Source organism: Eublepharis macularius, chromosome 16, assembly GCF_028583425.1.
Source record: "Eublepharis macularius isolate TG4126 chromosome 16, MPM_Emac_v1.0, whole genome shotgun sequence".
Classification (NCBI taxonomy): Eukaryota; Metazoa; Chordata; class Lepidosauria; order Squamata; family Eublepharidae; genus Eublepharis; species Eublepharis macularius.
Genome location: NC_072805.1, coordinates 32,725,090 through 32,749,545, shown reverse-complemented (window position 1 = coordinate 32,749,545; position 24,456 = coordinate 32,725,090). Strand labels below are relative to the sequence as shown.

Sequence of the window (24,456 nt, the reverse complement as noted above, 5' to 3'; positions counted from 1 at the left end):
TAGTTGCATAAATATTCCCAAATATTGTTCTTAATTATGGGGGCAACCCTACACCCACCATGACCCCCCCTTATTGCATAAATATCCCCCAATATTGTTCTTAATTATGGGGGGCAACGGTACACCCACCATGGCCGCCCCCCAGCTACCCCACTACTCCTCTCCACCCCCTCCTTGGCTCTCCCCCAACTCCCGAATGCCCCCCCCACCCTGTTTCCATCTCCTCCTCCCTCGAGAGGGCAGCGAAGGGAGGCGCTTCTTTCCCTCAGCCGCCGCCGCCGCCTCCTCTCTCCGCCCGCTCTCCCGGCGCTCTGAGGGAGACTTCCTCGCCCGCTCCGCTGACTCCCGGCCGGCTCTCTCCGTCCTCGGCGGCGGGCAGGTAACGGCGTGCGGGAAGGGGAGGAAGGCAAGGCGGGCGGAGAGAGGGGCGGCGCAGGCCGCGCGGGCGGCTGAGGGAAGGGCGGCCGGAGGGGCGGCGGCGGCGGCCTAGGCCCGCTTCCCGCCTCCATTTCTGGCCCGGGGTTCCCCTCACAGACTGCCCTCACGGCCTCCCCCGTTCAAGGATGCCCCCCTCGGCCGCCATTTCCCTCCCCAGGCAGCCGACAGAGCTGGAGGAGCTCCGCAGTTCCATGAGAAAACTCGCACAAGTGACCCTCCGTGGACCTAAATTTGGCATGCAACAATCACAAGAGATGGGGACATTTTTATTATTGTGTTCAGGATGTTGTATTGTTGACCTAAGAGCGGCCAGTTCTCTCCTCCAGAGGAGTTTCAAAGGTGGATTGCAACACCAGGTGGTCCAACTAGAATTCATTAAGCAGTTCTGCATCATGGGGGCTGAAGAGGGATGTCGGGTTTCTTATCTCGTTGCTGATGCTAATAGGGTCTCTTAGGTCATTGCAATGCTAATTTTCTGAACTGACAACCTCACTTTACCTCTCCTAGCTCTAATCAAGCAGATTTTGTGTTGTTCTTCTGCATCCTGTGACTCCACCTGGCCCTTCTTGGTTGTACCCTTCCCACCATTTCCCTCCCCAGGCAGCTGACACAGTTGGAGCCCTGCAGTCTCATGAGAAAAGTGACCCTCCATAGACATAAATCTGGCATGAAACAATCACAAGAGTAGAGAACATTTTTATTATTTTTTTCGGGATGTTGTATTGTTGACCTAAAAGCAGCCAGTTCTCTCCTACAGAGGAGTTTCAAAGGTGGATTGCAAAGCCAGGGGGTCCCACTAGAATTCATTAAGCAGTTCTGGATCATGGGGGCTGAAGAGGGATGTCCGGTTTCTTATCTCGTTGCTGATGTTTAATAAGGTTTCTTAGGTCATTGGAATGCTAATTTGCTGAACTGACTACCTCAGTTTATCTCTCCTAGCTCTAATTAAACAGATTTTTGTGTTATTCTTCTGTATCCTGTGACACCACCTGGCCCTTCTTAGTTGCACCCTTCCCACCATTTCCCTCCCCAGGCAGCTGATGCAATCTCATGAGAAAAGTGACCCTCCGTAGACATAAATCTGGCATGAAACAGTCATAAGACTAGGGGACTTTTTTTTTCCCAGAACATTGTCTTGTTGAAGTAAGAGCAGCCAGTTCTCTCCTCCAGATGAGTTACAAAGGTGGATTGCAACACCAGGTGGTCCAACTAGAATTCACTAAGCAGTTCTGGATCATGGGGGCTGAAGAGGGATGTCGGGTTTCTTACCTCGTTGCTGATGCTAATAGGGTTTCTTAGGTCATTGGAATGCTAATTTTCTGAACTGACAACCTCAGTTTACCTCTCCTAGCTCTAATTAAACAGATTTTTGTGTTATTCTTCTGTATCCTGTGATATCACCTGGCCCTTCTTAGTTGCACCGTTCCCACCATTTCCCTCCCCTGGCCCTTCTTGGTTTCACTCTTCCTACTTTCTAACCTGGATATAAGGATAGATGGAACTTCATTTGTATCTGACAAAGTGAGCTTTAACTCACCAAAGCTTATATCCTGGAAATTTTTGTTGGTGGCTAATGTGCTACTGGACTCTAATTTTGTTCTGCTACTACAGACTAACCACCTGATACCCTGTCTCACAAAAATGTGTATTTGTGATATTTTGATGTTGTGACCCTGACCTTGCCTCATGTATGCATACACCTATATCTGTATTTATATATCTGTATCTGTATCTGCTACTTGGCCAGAGTTTAAATAAAATGGCAGTTCCAGTGGCACTTTAGGAACTTCTAACAGCGTTTATTCCAGTATGAATTTTCATGAATCAAAGAACACTTCATCAGGTGTATGAAGTATACACATCCATAAGACGAATGAATTTATGTTAAAGTCTGCCAACCAAAAAGATGCATTTATTTATATCCCTACTTTTCTCCCCACTGGGAAGCCAGAGCAGTTTACAACACAGTTCTCCTCCCCCCCCCACCCTCATTTTATTCTCTCAACAACAAACCTGTGAGGTAGGTGAGACAGAGATAGTGACTAGCCCAAGGTCCCCGGTGAGCTTTCATGGTAGAGTGGGGATTGGCTCCTCTGTCTGTCTGTCTGTCTGTCTGTCTGTCTGTCTGTCTGTCTGTCTGTCTGTCTGTCTCTCTCTCTCTCTCTCTCTCTGTCTCATGCACACATACCAAATGTTTTGATGCCTTTTTGTTCTCAATCTGGAATAACTAATTTCTTGCGAAAGAAGCTTTTGTGAATTAGAACACACACAGTTATATGCAAAAATGTTATCCCCAGTAAAAAGTTATTTTACTGTGGGGGGGGTTCAGGGTTAATAATAACAACAACAACAACAGCAACAACATTTGATGTATATACCACCCTTTAGGACAACTTAATGCCCACTCAGAGCAGTTTACAAAGTATGTCATTATTATTCCCACAACAAAACACCCTGTGAGGTGGGTGGGGCTGAGAGAGCTCCAAGAAGCTGTGACTGACCCAAGGTCACCCAGCTGGCTTCAAGTGGAGGAGTGGGGAATCAATCCAGGCTCTCCAGATTAGAGTCCCGCGCTCTTAACCACTACACAAAACTGTCTCTCTGGTTGCTATATATCAAAATATCACAAATATATGGGGGGTTTCAGATGTGTAGCAGTGTTTGAGAGATGTAATAATTTATTTTACTGTGTTGATAGCCTATTTTTCTTCCATCAAGGACAATAAGTTGGTTTAAATTCCTAAGGTTCATCCTGGCGCTGACCAGCTGCAGACCTTCAATCAGGGTTGTCCTCTCCTCATTACGGTTTATACCTCTGCTTATTGTTCTCCTTCCCTCACAGTCCTCTTAATAGCACATTTTTCTGCTTTCACCTCTTGAGGCTTGTAGGCCTCTGAAACCCAGTGCTAGAAGGCAACATCGGGGAAGGCCTGAGCCTCTGTGCCTTGTTTAGTGGCCCACCAGGACACCTGCTTGGCCACTGTGTCATTTCATAGAAAAAGACCTGGAGGAACTCATTAGCATAACTCATTAGCATATGCCACGCCCCTTGCCACCACCGGAAATGTGTCATTAGCATATCTGATTTGCATATGCCGCACCCCCTGACATCACCTATCCTGGCTGCTTTGGACCTAATCCTGGCCATTCAGGGCCGAAATTGGGCTTAAAATAGTCAGGATCTGGCTGCTGCTGAACAGGAGAGTGATCCACCACCTGTCAGAGGCCTGATCTGGGCCATTTCAGCCCCAATCCAGGACGAAACGGGCTCAAAATGGCCGAGAGTCAGGTGGGCAGGGCCACCTGACATGTGACCTCTTTGGGGAACTGCCGGAACTGCGTTCCTGCGCATTCCCCCTCGAAATGAGCCCTGGAAACAGGATGTTGGACTAGATGGACTGCTGGTGTGATGCAGCAGGACTCTTCTTATCTCTCAGGCTCTAATCGGCTCATTTTTCATGTATGGTTCTGATTAGGTGGAGAAATCAGGAGAATTCTCAAATAATCTATCCATATCTTCCATTTTCAACAGGGAAGGAGCAGGGGCAGATTTGAAATAGGGAGGATTCTTCAAAGCAGTTGATTTTCATCATGCAGTGTTTCTCTTACCTTTGAGCCAGCTGACCTGCATTATGTAAATGTAAACAATGTTCCTTCCTAGCAGAGTTTTCCCTCCACAGCAGAGTGTTAAGAAACCTGCACCCAAAATATCCAAATCTTGTAATTAAGTAAATATTGTAACAGCAACATGGAGAATGTGGGAGGTGTTGCGGTTTGTGCATCCAAACAGACTGAAAAGAGAAATTACCCTGGAAATTTACCAAAAGTGTTGCTAATGGACAGTGGGTGGATAATTGTTCACTGACCCAAAAGATAATAAGCAGTTGACCTGAAAGATTTGCCTCTCTGACTTCTTCACCTGTTGCTTAGATGTACCTACCACCTTAATGTAGTAGAATGCAAGAAAGATTCTTCCTTTGCTTGTAAACTAAAAGTGAGGATTCGTTTAGTGCAGCCAAAAACACATTACTCTGCAGTATTCCCATTTCCAGCAGCGCTAGAGACTTCTGTAATGGAGACCAGCTTGCTCAGCTTGTGAACCTTTATACCAAGCAATCTCTGACCATAAGTTACAGCCTTCTAGATATTAAGCTATCCCTGTCCCTGGTTGATGCAGTCTTCATCAGGAACCAAATTCAAGATGGTTACAACAATCCTGATGTGTCGTTTTCAGTTTGGTGTATCACTAGTTGTGCACACCTGGGATACAATATATCACTACCACAAAACCATAGAAAATAGCCCCCCTCCTCAACTTCCCATCAATGTGAACAATACTTCAGGCTGTCAAACCATACTGTTGCTCACAGAGAACTAGGACTACTTGTGTTATTTTCGGATTTTGCACAAGCATTTTTTTCTCCGACATCACTTATTGTTTCCATTTACTCGCTTTTCCAGAGGGGCCTGCTTTTAAGTAAGGTTGTTGATGTACTACAGAATTCCAGAAGAGGAATAGAGAAACATCTTGCCTCTTTTTTCGTATTGGCAACTCAAATCGGAGACAATCATTATTTCCTTTTTATACCATAGAAAAGTTGAGAACACGTACGTCAGCAACAGTGTAAATCTTATATAGAATTACTCCAGTCTGAACCCATTGAAATCAAAATATTGTATTGATTCCAACACAGAGTGAATTAAGAAGCTTACCTTTTACCGTACATTCTTTCCATTGACTAGTCTGAAAGTTATCTCGAATGGCTGTGTATTTTATTACAGTGTTTGCTTTGCTAATCTATTTGTAGAAAAGATTGCAAGGATGAGATTTCCACTCATGTGTTTTACCGCAAGTAAAAAAGATTTTTTTAAAAATCTGGTTAATTTAATAATTAGTCTCTGTTTCCATGAAATATGGTTCCTTATGTCCTCTGGCATGCTTTTCAAAAGTAGTAGTAGTAGTAATACCCTGTTAAATAAGTTTGCTAGGCTTACCTATTATTTTGTATATGTATATTTAGGAACCAGCTTGATGTGTGCATGAAAGTTACTGACATCATGACAAGTGTTAGACACAGAAAAGGAATAAAAGCCTCAGAAGTTCAAGAAGAACCACCTGAGAAGCATTGGAGGCTTGATGGGAGAGTTCTGCCTGGTAGGTCATTTTGTTTGTATGTTTTACTGAAATCCATCAGAGAGTTTGACTCTCAAAAGCATATACTTTGGAAATCTTGTTCGTCTTTAAGGTGCTACTGGACTGTACTCTTCCGCTGCAAACCAGCACAGCTGTTCACCTGAAAGTATACATGAAGAGTGTCTAAATGGAATCAACCAGACTGCATCATATCTTAAAATCATATTCTTTATTCTTTTGCTATATTGATGTTAGCCAGAGATAATCTGTAATTTGGAGTAAAAGGAAAATTATTATTGCAGTCTGTTTTGCTCAGGGCTGATCCTTATTGTTGAATGCAACTATAGAGTCTGAACACTGTATAAGAAATAAGGAAAGCCCAGTTCAGGTAACCAAACCTTTTAAGACCGAACACGATTTTGATGTGTTTAATAAAGTCTTATTAGAAATGATGCTGTGTTATGATTTTTTTTAAAGTTACAATTGCAATTACGAATTCTTTGAAAATGAGAAGCGATTTTGGTAACACACACATGAGCTGATGAAAGTGCCTCAGACCAGTTTCGATCAGGCATCTGACGAAGAGAACTTGATTCTCGAAAGCTTATGCTACAATAAAATTGGTTAGTCTTAAAGGTGCTACTGGACTCTTTTTGATTTTGCTACTACAGACTAACACGGCTAACTCCTCTGGATCTCAGACCGTATTGGATCAGCTTTAAGTGTGTTTAAAACTTTTCTTCTACCATACCCTATTGTATCTGTTTCTCTGAATGTCCTAACTGTTGGTCATTATTGTACTTCGCTCAGTGAATGTCCTAGCTATTGATTATATTGTATTTTCAGTCAAACTGTGTAATCCACCTCGGATCTCAGTGAGAAAGATGAACTAATGGTAATAACAACAATAATAATAAGGTATCAGGCCTTTCACTCAATTCTATAAATATCCTGTATACAAGAAAGGAACATGACAAAGCAATTAAATATTCTGTTAGCTCAAGAAAAGTGCACTTGGATCTGCCCCTGTTTGATTTTTGTGGTCCCTCAAATTAACACAATGCAAAAGTCCTTTTCAGGCATTCTAGGAGGGGATAACGAACACATGGTTGGAGCAGGAGTGGGACGTGTGGCAGTGCCATGCTCCACTCTGTGTGTTTGGTAGAATGCTTGTATAGATTCTACATCCATTCTCTGTCTGATAGAGTGTGCAGCTTTTTCAGGGTTCCTCATCACGTGTTTATGCATGTATGGGCTGTGTACAGTCATTCCAGTGAATGGAAGGAGGCTGGGGTGGAGATCGCCTTGGTAATTCTGCCCTCCCACCTGCCCAAAGCGTGATCATTCCCATTTTCTGGAAAAATGCTAAAGAGTATGATTCCAAGAACCAGCTAGGTCAATTTCTGTTTGTTTGTTTGTTTTGATTTGATTTGTTTTGCATTGCCAGAATAATCTCATACACAGTCATTTTTGTCAGTTTTAAAAACTTATATATAAACGGTAGCCTACATTTAGAGGGGGGCATCTTTTTAGACACATTGCTGAAATCAATTATCGCAAATGATAAATATTTACCAAAATAATCTTTGGCAGGTGGAAAAGTGTGGAAGAAACTTTCACTCATCACCGGTGGATTTGTCGGCATTTCCCTAGGAGTTCTCACTTCTATTTATTTTGCTACTCTTCATGAAAATGATCTATGGTTTTCCAACATCAAGGTAACAGAATGACTTTAATTGCATCATTGCTTTCCTAAGTCATTTCTCACAATATGGATGATGGTGTGTGTGTTTTAGATGAGGCTTTGCAAACTCATTTTTTTCTGCAAAGCTCTTCCAAATTTACTGTAGCGTTGCCTTTTCTGCATTGTTGATCATTTAATTTTTACAAAATTGAATGCTGTTCTTATCAGATATTCTCTTGAGTACTTTCTGTAGTGGTACAGGAGATGCTCAAAAAGTTGAAGTAACAGCAACATTTGGTGTGTAATTTTTTTATACTTATAATACAGCATAGTGTAGTTGTTTTTGACATAGAATTCAGTATTACTCAGTTGAGCAGCTCTTTGCTAATTAATTAAAAAAAAAAGCTTTTAACTTTCTCTCCAGATAAGGGCCACTTTAAATATTGGTTATTGATGCACACAAAACATCTTGTGTATCAGCTCTGGTATTAAAGAGGTATATATGCCAGGAAGCTAAAATTGGTTGTGGCTCTTTGCCACATGTTACAGTGCTGCAGCTAGTTAACTGTAGCATAGGCCTTGCTTATTTTGTGAAAACAGACATTTATTGTAGGTCCAGCACTGAAGTTCCTGCTCAAGACTCGATCGGATAGTGTTCCTCAATTTCAGCAGGCTGGAACTGCATCCTGCAACAGTAGAATTCATTATGTGGTACATTAAAGTATTTCCATCGCATGATGTCATGTTAATAGCATCTATTTTATCTTTAGCTCTCTATTAGGGCAAATTCAGTTGCAATTTATTGCCAGCTCTTGTGAAATAAATCAGGGCTGGGGTGATGATAGAAAATTCTCCAAGAAAAAAAAATTAGGTCAATAACTCAGTAATTCGAACACAGGTTGTTTCTAGCAGATGAAAAGCAAATGATTTAAAGAGCTTATTAAGAACACACCTTTTACTTGTTCTGGTTCTGGCAAACATGAAATGCCTGGATATCGATAGGTATCTTCTCCAGTCTTGTAGGAGGGGACAACATTGTTGTGAGCAATTTAGATCTGTGGTTTCTAGGATCTTGGACAGGAGACTGAGGCACTAAAGTAACATGAATGCATTGTATTGTTGCTGGTTTTACAAGAATCCCAAAATGTAGGCCAGTAGTATTATCTCTGGCAGAAATTAGATCTGAACATGAGAAGTGATTTTGTATTTCTCTTTTGTATTTCTCTTATCCAGCATTCTACAGTCTCTTGTAGTTGTTTTCAACAGTCCAAACTGGGCACTGAACCCTAGTATTGCACCTCCGAATCCCTCTTTCTACTGTGCCTGATTTCCTTTTTGATGAAGTCTCCTTTCCGATATCAGTCACTAAACAAATCTGCTGCTTGTTTCCTCCAGCAAAGTCTACCGAACACTAACCATCAAGTAGTTGAGATGCTGAGAGATTTGTTCAGAGATGTCCAGCATTTAAAATAAAATAGTTAAACGTGGCCATGTGGGTTTGTGATTTGGTTTAAAGCTTTCAGTGTGTGCTTTCCCCCATTGTATGGTTTTTTCCCCCTCTCTGAATGTCCGCTTACCTCGCAGGGATGAATGTACAGTGATCCTTGTAGTACCTGTAGGTTTCCTCTCCACAGGACAAGCAGCAGTTTCATGATGGTGATATGAGGGGGGAAATGGCGCAAAGAAGAGGTTAATTCCTCTCTCAGTCAGTTCTGTGGCCCTGATCCGTATCCTGCTCCTCCTTGTGGTTGCTTTTATTTTGTTTTTTTTAGTAGGGCGATCCAATCACGGATCACCTCAAGCGGTTTGACTCTCATCAGGATAAGTCACTCTGATGTCATGTTAACTGGCCAAGTCCTCCTTTGTATATTAGGCATGTTTATGGAAGGCGATCTGGAACATTTTAAATGTGGATATTTCTGCTGGGCTTTCACTGTAACGCTTGTGAAGATTTGCTGTTGAATTAATTGGATTATACTTTCCAAGGCAATTTTCCTTTATTTCTCTTATGGTGCTTTTTTTTGGCTTTTACTAAGTATGCATAATATTAAAAAGTCAAAACATTGTCAACAGTGAATTATATTGAGTTAATTCAAAAGATGAAGCCCTGTTTGTACCCGATGCTGTACTGAAGTGGTCTTCCAGCGGTCTTTTGTAGTGGAACATGATTTAGCGGTTCAGAAGCCACCACCTTTCCTAAATTGTCTCAAACGCTGGGTTGCAAAGCGTCAGCCGTTCACACAGAAGGCTCTTGAGCTCCCCAGATGTGTCCTGACCTTTGCCTGGAAATGCAGAATATAAAGAGTTCTTTATGTCCTTGAAGACTTTCATGTTGAACAAAAGTGGAAGTTTAATTGTGGCGAGTTATTTTATATAGTCCTGCTTAACATTTTTCAAAAATACATTTGTACGGCCTCTTTTCTGCATGCTTTGTGCTGATATGAAAGGCTGGTTTTAGAGGTGGAAAGAGCGCATGATAAAAGGATATTTTTAACTGTTTGCAGCAACCTCTTGAAAATGGTGGTCAGGAGAAAATAGTGTTCATGTACAGGAGGGAAACGGTAGACATAGGCCACTTTGTACTGTCCCAAATCGTGAAAATATAGGTGTGTCCAACTTCATTCCTTGATCGTGTAGAGGTGTATGTTTTTGAACATCAGTTTTTTTTTTTTTTGTAAAAATTTTTATTGGGTTAGAATCAAATGTTTAAACATTACAATCAATTTTCCCATTTCCCAATTTCTAACCCCCTCCCTTTCCCCCCCTTTTTGTTGACTTCCAACAGTTTTCCAACCCTTTATCCCTTTTCCCTTACTCTTTATATATTCCTCTATCTAACAAATGTATATTCTCCCTTTATTCTAAGCAATACTTCTTTAACTATTTTTAGTGCTCTGTACCCTAACTATGAGTCCCTTTTTTTCCATAATGGATAAACAATTTATCCCCTTTTTCATAATTCCATTTTCAAATATTTCTATATATCGTAAACTATGTAAACCATACATTCATATAAACCAGCCAGTTTAACTTATACTCTATATGTTATTCATTCTATCTTCTTCTCTCTATGTTAGTTATATTTGTTTACATTAATATTTCTGTTCCCCTTCAATCATAAATCTATATATGATATCAATCAATTTGACTCATATATACCTTCAAATAGACATATTCGGTTTGGTACATTATACAGAATCAGAAAGAAAATATTATTAATTAGTCCATCCTTATAGTTAACCCTTATAGATGGTTGTTTTCTATCACTATTCTAATTATTATTCTATATATATCAATCTAATATCATAGCTGCTTAGAAATTCACTTTTACCTCTTCTCCCCCCCGGTAAAGTCACCCCCCTCTGCAGAGGGGGGAACATCAGTTTTTTTCATGATTCAGAGAATGAAGGAATATCAAGCAGAGGGTAAATTGTACAAAAGGCATCATCATCTTGCAGGAACAAAAACATGCTTGGCAGATTCCCCCCCTCCCAAACTGGTACAAATACCTGAAGATATGAAGAACACTTTTCCTTATCACATCCTACAAACGTTGCTTGCTTGGGAGTCCAGTCAAACACAGCAGCAGTGGTATAGCGCCTTGGATTGATTTATAGAAGCAGGAACTGGCTGTACAGTTTTGTTTTAAAATACTGTTTAAAATAGTTCACTCATAATTCTGAAAGAGAAAAAAAAATTAATAAGAGGATGTCTCATTTTTTTCCAAAATTTTAATTCCGCCCCCCCCCCTTCAGATTGACGGGGAGAGCAGATGTGGGGCACAGAAAAGAAATGGCCATAACTTCCATCTCTAGTTAGTGCCTATTTTTTGTTTTGTTTTATATTTTTATTTATATTTTATTTACATTATTTATCAAGTCAAGCAAGGCATATTTATTGGCATACATAAAATATAAAATTTTAAATACAGAGACGCCATACAAAATGAGATTAAAACACAGATAGGAGCAGGGCAACAGTGCAGCAAAACCAGTACAGAATATTACTTGTCTGGGCGAATAGCCATGGCACTGTAGAGAAACATAGCTACTATTTCAGTTATTTCCCCATCTGGGTTGTCAAGCAGGAACTGAACCTTAACATCATCAGAAAACTCTGAAAGTTGGGCTAATATAGGATGTAGAAGATCCCGGCGTGGCGCCAGATAAAAAGGGCACTGGAGAAGAACATGGGAAACAGTTTCAACACAGTCCAACAAACAAGGACAACACCTGCTCTAATAAGGAATCCCATGAAATCTGCCAGATAAAATGGCTGAAGGAAGAACATTAAATCTGGCCAGAGAAAAGGCTCTACGTAAATTGGGAGCCAGGAGTTGGTAAAGGTATACTGCTGGGAAACTTACATTAGGGAAAATCCCCAAGTTTAGGGGAGGACAAGTTCTATTAGCAGAACTATAGAGGATTTGTAACTCTAATCCCAAAAGACTGGATTTTATTTTTGAGAAGGCCTCAGACTCAGATAGCAGGGATAAATATTCTATAGATAAGTTCAAGGAACTTATTTTAGCTTCAATACAGGCTGACCAACTAGAGTTGGCAAATTCAAATACATTATTTATCATTCACCTTACTCACTGAGACGTAAATCAGATTACCCAATGTCAGATGAGATATCTAGTGAGCAATGTAATAAAACTAGGATTATAGAAATCTGAAGCAAAACATGATCTGTTAAACGTTACAGAAAATGGTTTTACATAAGAAATCAATGCAGTGAGACCAACACAAAGCATATAGCAAACAGATAATAGTAGTATATAGTCCACAGTCCCATTCCCTTTATTAAAGCACCTTCCTGAACCATTCCAATAGAGCAGAGTTCTAGAAATATGGATTCTAGTGTACACATAAAATGACATGGGGGTCTTGGATCACATGCTTATTTATTTGAAATATGTATGGCCTGCTTTCTTAGTTCCTGAGGGGACTCACAACATAAGACACAGAGGTAGATGCCATTTGGTCCAGCCCCGTTCTTAATGCAAGAAATCCAAAACTAGGCCGTTCCTAAGGAATGGCTGTCTAGTCTCTGTATGAAGACCTTTGGAGAGTGAGATCAAACCTTTCACCTCACTCCCAAATCCTGTAATTGGTTTCATTGTTGAATTTCTCTTACCATGAGGAAGTTTCTCCCTAATGTTCACCTGAATATTACCCTCCTACAGTTTAAGCCCATTTGACTTAGTCTTGCCTAATCAAGTAAAAGTCCAGCAGTCAAACAATAACAATAATGAACAACAACAACATTCAATTTATATACCGCTGTTCAGGACAACATACGAAGTGTGTTATTATTATCCTCACGACAATCACCCTGTGAGGTGGGTGGGGCTGAGAGAGCTCTGAGAGAGCTATGACTGACCCAAGGTCCCCCAGCTGGCTTCAAGCAGAGGAGTGGGGAATCAAACCCAGTTCTCCAGTTTAGAGCCCTGCCACTCTTAACCACTACACCAAACTGGTACTCTAACAAGCTAAGTAGCAGCATTAATAGTGCTATCCTCAGCAGAGTTATTGCTTCTAAGTCCACTTTGTTGACACAAGACTCTAGGAAAACTGTGAATTGCTTTAGCGCTGGAAATGTTTTTGTGAATGAGGAAAGCAGATGTTATCTTAGTATGAAACAGATGTAAAACAGTAGTGTTTAGCTCATAAAGTATGGTGTTTGGTGGAAGGCAGCTGGTGCCAAGCTTACAAATTAATCACGTTTGGTGCATTTTTGCTAATTAGATTCCCCTCCTATGCCCAGCCCTCCCAAAAATTCAATTCCAAAATGTCTCTCAGTCTTTCCAGATTTTAATATATTGAAAAGATCCCCCTCACTTGGTAAGTGTTTTTAGTAACTGTACAATTGACATAGAAATGTCAGTCATGTTAGCCTGTCATTATAAACAGCGTTTGGTATTTCTGGTAGTTTATTTTGCTTCCACAGGCACTTCAATCATTCAGCATGCCAGGAACATAATGTTTAGGAGGGTTTGGCATCAACCATCTGCCATTCCCTTTTTCCTCATTGATCTGCTTAATTTTGGTTTGTATAGTGAGAATTTGACTAAATAAAATTCTCCATGTAAAAAGTCCATTCAAGCAATCACTGTGTTCCAAAATGAGATGTTTGTAAATAGCATAGTAATGCTAAAGCAGCGGTTGCTAGTGTAATTGACTTTAAAAAGTGTTGAAGAAATGCATGGAGGATGAAGTTGTGTTTTTAATTCCAATTTGTGTGCGTCTTTACTTTTGAGTGAGCAGCCTTCCTTCATTTTTTAATCTAAGAGCCCCATTACCAGTTTTAAATTGGCTGGTAGCGCATACCCAAGAATATGTCTCTTCTAATGCTGTTCTGATCACAAGCCCTGTTCACAAATTACAATGAATGCATGGCCAATCCGTGTACACTGTACACTTGGATTTTCCTTTATGTGTGAACTGAATAATACTCATGATACTTTCAGTGTATGTACAGCTGATCATTTGACTTAAACCCCACATTTATCCAGGTACTGGTTCCTGGTTTCATTTGTAAAGTGAATACGCATTTGCTCTTTCTTACAAACATGTATATGCAGGTTGTATGTGCATTCACTGTAACAGGAACAGAACTACCATCCTGTTTAGTAGCCATAGCAAACTGAAATACAAAGTGACGTAGCAAATCGCTCTGCCAGGTTTTTCTGAAGGATAGTTGAAGTTCTCATGGTTTTAGTAGATATTTATTTAAATATTTATATCCTGCTTTTCTCCCAAATGGGTACCCAAAGTGGCTTACATCATTCTCTCTTTTTTCCTGTTTTTATCCTGACAACAACCCTATGAGGGTTAAGCTGAGAAACAATGACTTGCCCCCAGGGCCACCCCGCAAGCTTCCATGGCAGAGTGAGGATTTGAACCTGGGTCTTCCAGGTCCTAGTCGGACCACTCTAACCAGTGCACCACACCGACTATCACCATGCCGGTCATACTGATAGTCCAAAATGAAATGCAAGTTTCAGCAACTTGAGGTGACCCAGTGACAAACAGCTTGACTGTCTATAATATGTTTATTTTTGTATGAGGTTCAAAGTTGTTTAATAGATTTGGACATTGGAAATCTGGACTTAAATGTCTGCTTTGCTACTGATGGATCTCTTTTCTTCCGTTCCCCATCGCTTAATGAACTGTTATGCAGAATTATCGTCAGGGTGAGAATGAGAGAGCAGTTCATCTGTTAAATGTGTTGCATGAATTGCTGCTCGTTTCCATTTTAAGTGTACTGAACTTACTAAGAGATCTAGCTTAAGCAATATGAAGATTCAGCATTTGTTTCCTCTTGCATCTAAACGGGCATGTTTCTTTACAGGAGGTAGAGCGGGAAATATCTTTCAGGACAGAGTGTGGCCTGTATTATTCCTATTACAAGCAAATGCTACAGGCTCCATCCATTCAGTCAGGTATTGTATCAATGTTTTGAAATTATTTTATTTCTTAAATTGCTCAAAGAGCAAGTTGGCTCTCAAAAACATGGCTCTTACGTTTTAAGGATAGGGCTGGATTCTTGCTGTCAATGAGTGCTGGATTACCTGCCACCACCCTTCTGTTTAATGTAGGATTTTGTGTTGCAATGCAGTCACAGTATAAATCCTAGGAAAGAAAATCTTGTTCTTGTTTAGTGCCTGATACATCTGTGAATGTTTTAGACAGATAGGATGCCATCTTGCTTCTTAAAAATCAATGGAAACATGCTGCTGTCGTAAACTATACTTTTCGTATTCTTTAAAGATCTCACAGTGCAGTACTAAAAGAGAGTTACCCCCTTCTAAGTCCATTAACTTAAACAATGCAATCCTAAGAAGCGTTACTCCAGTCTAAGCCCACTTAAATCAATGGGCTTAGACTGGTGTAACTCTGCTTAGGATTGCACCATATAAAGTACTGCTTAGGCTTTGACTGTGAGATCCCTAAATCACTCCTTGTGCAGTAGAAAAGTAATGTTTATTAGAAGGCCATTCAGAAGGAGTCATATATGTGATCCATAGATATCCTGAATTTGTATATGGATCTTTACTGAAGAAAGTTAATATTTTAAGAACCTACTCTTGAGTCCTGAAAACACAGCAGGTGATGGCTAAAGAAATATAAATTAGCTACATATTTAAGCAAGATAATCGCTCTTAAAATTTTCAGAGTAATAGTTTTCCAGAGGAACCTCGATACATACACCTGATTGATCCTGGTTATATATTATTAAAGACGTATAAATTGTACTTAAATAGTTTATTCATGTTATTTATTTATTAAAACATAACTTTTCACATAGTTCAAGTTATCTAAAAAGTGCATTGTAAAATAGGATAGTTTTATTTTGAAATTAAAGAGAACATTCTTTAATTTCTCATTTTGTAAATTCTCTTTCACAGGAGGATAGTACTAGATACGCAGAAGTACTAAGTACTGCTATAAAGTCTTTTTAAAAAGTTGGCCTGTCCTCACTTTATTTCTTCCTTCCTGTACAGGTTTACATAGTTTGATATATGACAATAAAACTGAGTCCCTGAGGACAATTAACATACTTGAAAGAATGAATGTTTACCAGGAAGTATTTCTTAGTATTCTGTACAGGACTTTTCATATTAAGGTAAGTATTCAATTACATGTTAATGGGAAAAGCACAGTGAATTAAAAAAAAACCTTAGGGATTATTTCTCAGAAGCAAGTTCTGTTTCTTTAAAATCCATATTTTTGAAATGGCTAAAAAAGGCTACATACTCAGGAATAAAAAGAAAACCCATTTTTAATGGGGGTGTGCACCAAAAAAAGAATTGCAGATGACCTGGGTTTCAGGGATATGGAAATAATTAGGTATCACTGAAATCTGGGTCAGATTCTTTGATCCGGGTTAGAGAATCCTGGATTTATCTGGCCATTATTCCCTATGGGGGGAAATGTCTGGTGCTGGGGAGAGTATTTTTTAAGCAAACACCACCAAAATTTCAGGCAACCTACTCCTGAGTCCTGACTGTCCACTAAAGACCCCCAAATGTTAGGTGGATTGAACTCTGGGTTCCAGTTCTGTGGGCCCCTGAACAAACTACCCCCAGCCACTCTCCATTGTTTGTTTTGGGGAAACGTCCTTTTTCTTAACTCCACAGCTTACCCCACCCCCCCATCTTGAGATTCTTCAGTTAGAAATTCAAACTCCCTTGTAATCTTAACCAATAAAGCCCAACAGAACCAAACTATAGCAAGGGAACCCAATGTCAAACCAGAAAATCCCAATGGAGAATACGTTTACTGAAGCGGGGTGGGAGGAGCTTGTTAAGCTGTAGAATTTAAAAGGTGGCTGGTAGCAGTGGCTTGAAGAGCTCCTCTGAATCTTAGGCAAAGGGGAAGAGCGGAAGGATATGGGAATCCACTCTGCCTGCTTCCTCCTGTCCCACTCCACCAGCCTTGTACTACTCTCCTGCAGTGGCATGAAGCTTGGCGCTTTGTACCACTACTCTCTTGCCCCCTCTGTCCTCTAACTGTGAGCTGCTCCACTTGTGTGGTGGCTGCCTGTGGTAGCTGCTTACAGCCAGATAATTTGGCCCAGCAGAGTCCAACTGGCCAGATCAGATCCAAGGCTCATCTTGGTTAACTGACGTAGCCAGATTATGCCAGATCGGCATGAATCCAGTTAGTTTGCTGGTTCCTCAAGATTGCACACTCCTTTTGCTTAATTGAAAATGCACAATTTAACAATTGATAATTCACATAAATCGATTAATAATCTGGAATGTTTCCTTGTCCTAAATAGAGATGGGTTCGTCAAATTTCACAAACCACAAACTTTCACGAACCTGTCTTCTCCCCCCCCCCCCGGTTAGTGAACCGGTTCATTTGGTTCATGAAAACATCACATCCAGGTCATAAAATCGTCACTACCCGGGCCAGCAGAAGGTCACTTCCAGGTCAGCGGAAGGTCTGCAGGAAGTCCATCCCCTGTTGCCTACAAAACTGATTGATCGGCACCATACTGTCTGCAGTGACAAACCAAAAAACGAACCAAATGAACCAGCCTAAAGTTCGTGGCGGTTTGTCAGAAATGGGATTGGATGAATCGCTGGTTCGTAAACCATGAACCGGCCTGGTTCGTCATAAATTTTGGTTCATGCCTATCTCTAGTCCTAAACTCAGGTTGTTGCAGGTTCTATATTAGGAAGTGGCACGTGCAAAATCTCAATAACTATATATCCTGCACGATAGTTTAAAGCACTGGCATAAATCTGCTCACAGGTAGCACTTGTATCACTGCTGATCTTTGTCATTTCCTATTCTCTAAGAAGCCTTTTAGTCCCATAAAAATCTTTGCCCACCATTCCCTTCACATACTGGTTATTCTAGTATTCCAGCTGCCCTGCCAATATACCTAAAGTTAAAGATTGAATTTCTTTTTTAAAAGAGCCGTATTTGCTTCCCTACTGAGCCACATTTGGCTCTGGAGCCATAGGGTGCAGACTGCTGCTATGAACGTTGATTTCATGCTGAAACTTACAAGTGATGTATATTTAACTCTGTCAATGTATCCTTGCTTCACAGACATTTTTAGAGCCTATTTATTTTTACATCTACACGTTATTTGGCCTTCAGGCGGTTTATGTTGTTGCTCTCTATGTAACCAGCTGGCTTCTTAGTGGAACTTGGCTTTCAGGTGTATTAGCTGCCTTCTGGTATATTACAAACAGGTGAGGTTAATTTTGTAATTTTTCCAAAAGTAATCTGTTGTTTTTCCTGTGCTATGGAAAAGAGGATATTAAATCTTTTAGAGATAGGTTAGAAAGTACACAGGTGTATTTACTTTAGAGACTTTGCCTCTGTACATAGATCTAATTCAGAAAGCCCCAAAATGGAACATGTGACTTGAGAGGGGCTGTGTTTTGCATACAGGAAGTCCCAGGTTCAGTCTCATGGCGTCTCCAGTTTAAAATAAGATCAGGTATCAGGTGATGTGAAAGACCTCTGCCTGGAGAGGCACAGGAGAGCCGCTGCCAGTCAGAATAGACAATACTGCTCTTGATAGACAAATTGTCTGAGTCAGCATAGGGCAGCTTCGTATGTTCCTTTACAGGAAGTATACATATGTGTGGTGGAAACGGAGGAGAGAAATACAAATAATTAGAACAAAGAGATATGAGGACTGGAGTAGAGTGAAACTCTGGTGGATCAGTGTAAAATTGTTGTTTGAAAAAGCCTGTTTGAGTTTGAGGTTCACAGATTTAGATACTCGCAAAAGGAAACCATTTTCCTTTCTGCAGAAATTTTGAAAGTAGAGCTGTCAGCCAGTGAAAAAACTATGCAACCTGTGCTTCGTGTTATCTAATTTCAGTCCTAGAATTGATTATGCTGCATTTCAGCAATTCTTCAACTCTGTATTGGATCCTTGCTAATGCTGCGTCTTTGTAAAATCCTATGACATTGTTGTGGAAATGTCTTTGACACTGTATGGAAATGTCCTCGATACTGATTGTACTAATCTCACATTACGTAATCGGCCTTGAGTCTCAGTGAGAAAGGCAGACTATAAATGACAGAAAGAAAGAAAGAAAGAAAGAAAGAAAGAAAGAAAGAAAGAAAGAAAGAAAGAAAGAAAGAAAGAAAGAAAGAAAGAAAGAAAGAAAGAAAGAAAGAAAGAAAGAAAGAAAGAAAGAAATGTTGCTGCCGCTAAACATTTATTTAGTGTCATTAGCATTCAAGACATTATGTAGAATATAGACACAGCACAGTCAATAAACTATCAACTCCTAGCTTTTAATCAATTAATTACAACAACTATGATGTTATTTCACTACTGGATGATATTTTAGGGGATGCTTAGTTTAGCCGATTATTAAGGCGAGGGGACTAAAATACACAGGCCAATAATTTAATCCTTTTGGGATATGAGTGTTTGAAAGCTACCATGAGCCTGTTCCTCTTAATTTAGACGATCTATAGCAACGCCTTCAGCACTAATTTCCCTTTCACATAAATTTTCTCTAGTTAAAATCTGATATATTTTTTAAAAGTGCATTAGTCAGGATATGGTATTTAGATAACCAGGATCAAACAGAGATTGTGATAGTGCAGATACATGTGAAGTTTCCGTTAAGAGCTTTTATTTGGTTGAATAAACAAGATAGGAAAAGGCATTAGTCAAGTTAACCTGAAATATTTCTCCTTTATTGGAAAGCAGTTAAATAACATTTGAACTACTTTTTCAGTTCTGAGTTTTTCCATCTTTGGTGCTCCTGTGAACCTTTCACTTTTGTTTTCTGCAGAATAGATACCACCCGGGTAGAATTCACCATTCCATTAAGAGAGAACTGGGCACTGCCATTCTTTGCTGTTCAGGTAGCAGCAATTTCATTCCTGTTCAGACCTCATTTACGGCCTGCTCATGAAGTGAGTTTTTTTTTTTAAACTACCAGGTTTTTTTCTGATACAGTTTGATTCTAAATATGTTTATATGTCAAAGATCGTCTGTACAAAGCTGTCAGAACACAAGGAGATAGTGGATGCATGGCCTGTTCAAGTAATTATTTCATGCTCTCCCATAGTTAAGCATACCATTTTACTGCACTGAGGTGCTGCAGCTACGTTTGAAACCGTGCATGAGCAGAAGCAGGCTTCCGTGTGCATCTTTCAGGATGGCCTGAGAATTGTACTCTCAGATGCAGACTGAGCGTGCTTTCCCCAAATCCAGTCCAGCAGAGGACTGTGCATTAAGAGCCCCTTTTAAGAGCTGCAGTCTTCCTGAGCGGCTGGTCAGGCAGGAGGTGGTGAGCGGCCTGATTTTGTCCCCCTTCTTTTTGTCTTCCCTGCCACACAGCAGGCAGGAACCTCCATTCGTTTTTTTGTTTCTGTTTGTTTGTTTGAAGAAACCAAGCTTCTCTTCATGATCAGAGATCCAGAAGAGTTAGCCGTGTTAGTCTGTAGTAGCAAAATCAAAAAGAGTCCAGCAGCACCTTTAACCAATTTTTTTGTAGCATAAGCTTTCAAGAACCACAGTTCTATGTATTGTCGAAGGCTTTCACGGCCGGAGAACGATGGTTGTTGGGGGTTTTCCGGGCTGTATTGCCGTGGTCTTGGCATTGTAGTTCCTGACGTTTCGCCAGCAGCTGTGGCTGGCATCTTCAGAGGTGTAGCACCAAAAGACAGAGATCTCTCAGTGTCACAGTGTGGAAAAGATGTAGGTCATTTGTATCTACTCAGGAGGGGTGGGGTTGAGCTGAGTCATTCTGTAAGAGTTTCCCAGGGTGTGGAATGCTAATGGCGGGAGGCTTCACTGTAACCTGAGGAGGTTCTTTTGCATATGGATTGGTGCTTGATGTGCTAATCTTCTCTGCAGGGCTATTGTCGGGTGTGGAGTGTTTTGTTGGCCTGGTGTTTTTCAGAACTGGAGCCCATGCTCTGTTCATTCTTAAGGTTTCTTCTTTCCTGTTGAAGTTTTGCTTATGCTTGTGAATTTCAATGGCTTCCCTGTGCAGTCTGACAACACTTCCAACTACTTTGTCAGACTGCACAGGGAAGCCATTGAAATTCACAAGCATAAGCAAAACTTCAACAGGAAAGAAGAAACCTTAAGAATGAACAGAGCATGGGCTCCAGTTCTGAAAAACACCAGGCCAACAAAACACTCCACACCCGACAATAGCCCTACAGAGAAGATTAGCACATCAAGCACCAATCCATATGCAAAAGAACCTCCTCAGGTTACAGTGAAGCCTCCCGCCATTAGCATTCCACACCCTGGGAAACTCTTACAGAATGACTCAGCTCAACCCCACCCCTCCTGAGTAGATACAAATGACCTACATCTTTTCCACACTGTGACACTGAGAGATCTCTGTCTTTTGGTGCTACACCTCTGAAGATGCCAGCCACAGCTGCTGGCGAAACGTCAGGAACTACAATGCCAAGACCACGGCAATACAGCCCGGAAAACCCCCAACAACCAACCACAGTTCTCTTCGTCAGATGCATGGAGGGCAGAAGGAAACTGGTCAAATAGAGGGGAGGGGAGGGGAGGAGGAGAGGAGGGATGTAAACAACTCCTTTGATATGGAGATGCAAACAGCTCCTTTTGATGTGGGGATCAGTTTGCTTGTGTAAAAGTTCAAAGGAGTTTGCCGCGTTAGTCTGTAGTAGCAAAATCAAAAAGAGTCCAGCAGCTCCACCAAGACCGTACAATTCCACTGCAGCACAAGCCTTCGATAACCACAGCCCTCCCCGCCAGATGCATCTGACAAAGAGAACTGTGGTCCTCGAAAGCCCACATCAGGTGCCACTGATCAGAGTCAGAGAGTTAACCGCTGTGTAGATGCTGAAGTGATATGAAATGGCGATGTGCTAGTATCTTGACAGTGCAATCCTAAACAGTAACACCCTTCTAAGACTGTTGAAGACATTGGGCTTAGAATGGCCCTGCAAAAATGGCCCATTGTTGCTTTCAGTTCTGCGTGTCATGCTGTTTCCTCCTGTCTCTCATTTAGCCAATGTTTCTTTTTTTTCCCCAGAGGCTGACACTTCTGGCTGTATTTATTTCGACCTTCCTCTTCAGTTTGGCTTGGCAGTTTAATCAGTTTATGCTGTTGATCCAAGCGCTGGTTTTGTTCACACTTGACTCTCTCGACTTTCTTCCTAGGGGAAAGGTGAGCTCATAACTGGATATGGTACTCTTGACATCATTGCATGCATTTACATTTCCTTGGGGCAATAGAAAGCTGTTGCATTTAAATATGCTTGGTTGTATGCGATGTCAAAGCTATTGGGTATAATTTGAAGTTTTACAAAAAAACTCCCAGAATTATATTCCAGAAGTATAGGGCAAGATGCAAAGCAGATTAGTTATATACATCAGTTTAAGTTGCTATATTTAGTTCTTTCCAGGGCTTTTTTTCAGTGGGAACGTGGTGGAACGGAGTTCCGGAACCTCTTGAAAGTGGTCACATGGCTGGTGGCCCTGCCCCCTGATCTCCAAACAGAGGGGAGTTTAGATTGCTCTCCGTGCTGCTGAGCAGCGTGGATGGCAATCTAAACTCCCCTCTGTCTGGAGATCAGGGGGCAGGGCCACCAGCTATGTGACCATTTTCTCCGAGGGCAACCCACTGAGTTCCACCACCTCTTTTCCCAGAAAAAAAGCCCTGGTTCTTTCTTGTTTTTAATTAAATACTAGCATTTGAGGTTTTAAAGTGACATAAGATTCAACCCTGCCCTGAATTTTTTAGACAATTCTGTATTTGGGTTGTTCTTTATATAGATATAAATGTATACACACAAACAAACTTCTGCAGGCAAGGTTTATTTTTCTATTGGGCACTCGACCCTCTCTTTCTCTCTAGGCCGATTTGCTAACTGTGGGATGAGCATGAAGAAGTTAAATGCTTCACACTGCATTCATGCTTCAAATGGAAGTTCCTCATTTCTCAATTGACTATGTTTTGCAGAAGCAATTTTTTTTTGTTTTAGGCAATTTATTGTTGTTATTTCTGCAGGTGACCTGGATCTATATAATACAAATAGCTAGTTTATTGCTCGTCTGCTTCCTACAGTTCTTCAATACCATGATAGCAGGATCATTGCTTGTAAGCTTTAATATGTCTACCTTGTTAGCAAGAAAACTTCAGGTATGTGTTTTCTTTAGTTTAAAAGTGGCAGATAAAACAGGATGAACTAGACTAGTGTACTCTGTTGCTTAAGTATACTCTGTTGCTTAAGTAAGCCTTTCAGTTGAACTTCATGGACACGTGCTTACTTGTGCTGCATTACTTTAATCCTGTCTTCCCTTTGCCTAGAAAGGGGTGTGTTCTGAAACGTCTCTTCTTCTCCCTCTCAGACATCAGGTTGGATCCAGTGGTAATTCTCCATTCATGAAAGGCTTCCTGGGATAGAGAACCTGCAGGAAGAGCATATGGGGCAAACTGGGGGGGTCTGCAGTGGGAAGGAAGAATTGGTGTAGATTGCCGGCCTCCTTTTCCTGTTGGAAAATTACTGCTGGATCCAACCCCTTAGGTGCCACGTAAGTGGTGACAAAAATAGTAATATAGCCTGGAAGAGATTGTTGTTGTGGTTCTTGTTGTTTTCATTTATAGTTTGCCTTTGTCACTGGAACTAAAGGCAGATTACAAGTATGATAAAAACTTGTCAGCCAGTAAGCTGATTAAAATAGTATGATAACATCAGTCAGTAAACAGATTACAAGTTGTGATAAAATTTAAATCTAAAGCAAAGATTCCTAGTAAAACAAAATAGCGCAGTTGGACTGGGAATGTAGAATAGGGGGCGGGAGGGAAATAGCGCAAGCAAACATCCCTGTTTAAGGCAGCGTGGCCGTTAGTGTAGGAAATGTTTTTTATTCCGAATTAAAAATCACCTCCTGAACTGATCCATTGCATATATTAATTCATCTTTATGTGGCGACTCAATACCAGGAATGGGACCCTGATTGAACAATCTCTCTCTCTCTTCCAGAGATTCACTGAAAATAAGAGCAGAAATAAATAAATAAATAAATAAATAAATAAACAAACAAATAAATAAATAAAAAATGGCCAAATGAACCTGAGACAATTTAGAAAGACCATATGGTCCCACTGAACTTCTTACCCTTTAAGATCATATTTTTCTTGCAGCACACGAAGAATTTGTTGTCATGCTACCTTTACCCTAGAGGGAAATTCATGAATTGTATGAAAAGCATATAAAATGATGGTGCGTACATACTTTGCTTCCAGTACTTGACAGGAAGTGAGTGCGGCCATCTGCTTTCTTGCCTGTGTCGGAACTGAAATGTAGGCTTGTACAACATAATAATGGGGCTCTGAAAAGGTGCCATGAAAATCACGCCGGGAAGATACAGTTCCGTTCAGTACCTTGGAGAGCACCTTGAGTAGGCAAGAGCTGTTGGTCGCTTGAGAAGACGCAGCTTGGCCAGTGCTGCTTGTAGGGCTAACACATCAAGGCTGCAGTATCACACAGTCCTGAACTGCAGTCTGCACTGGTTTGGCAAGGACCGTGGTCCAGATAGGATGTCACTTTCTCCCCATATCTCTCTGGGAGGAACATCGTGCTCAATTCAGAAACCAGACATCAGGTAGTCTGTATGCTTTTATCATGATGGGGGTCACAAATCCCCCATCCATTTTATTTAGGCTCACCTGATGTGAGCTCCTGCTCTCACATTCATGATG

The 24,456-nt window shown here is 40.8% G+C and overlaps 1 protein-coding gene across 1 annotated transcript in view; it reads left to right on the top strand.

The window, feature by feature from the left end:
* The first annotated feature begins 340 nt into the window (after positions 1-340).
* DPY19L3 (dpy-19 like C-mannosyltransferase 3) overlaps positions 341-24,456 on the top strand; it is a 48,632-nt gene continuing 24,516 nt past the window's right edge. Inside the window, exons 1-9 of the mRNA XM_055000484.1 lie at positions 341-379; positions 5,460-5,605; positions 7,166-7,290; positions 14,613-14,703; positions 15,766-15,887; positions 17,828-17,973; positions 19,546-19,669; positions 21,784-21,918; positions 22,762-22,893. Of these exons, the coding sequence (XP_054856459.1) occupies positions 5,479-5,605; positions 7,166-7,290; positions 14,613-14,703; positions 15,766-15,887; positions 17,828-17,973; positions 19,546-19,669; positions 21,784-21,918; positions 22,762-22,893 (1,002 nt within the window). The 5' untranslated portion in view covers positions 341-379; positions 5,460-5,478. The remainder of the gene's footprint in view (positions 380-5,459; positions 5,606-7,165; positions 7,291-14,612; positions 14,704-15,765; positions 15,888-17,827; positions 17,974-19,545; positions 19,670-21,783; positions 21,919-22,761; positions 22,894-24,456) is intronic.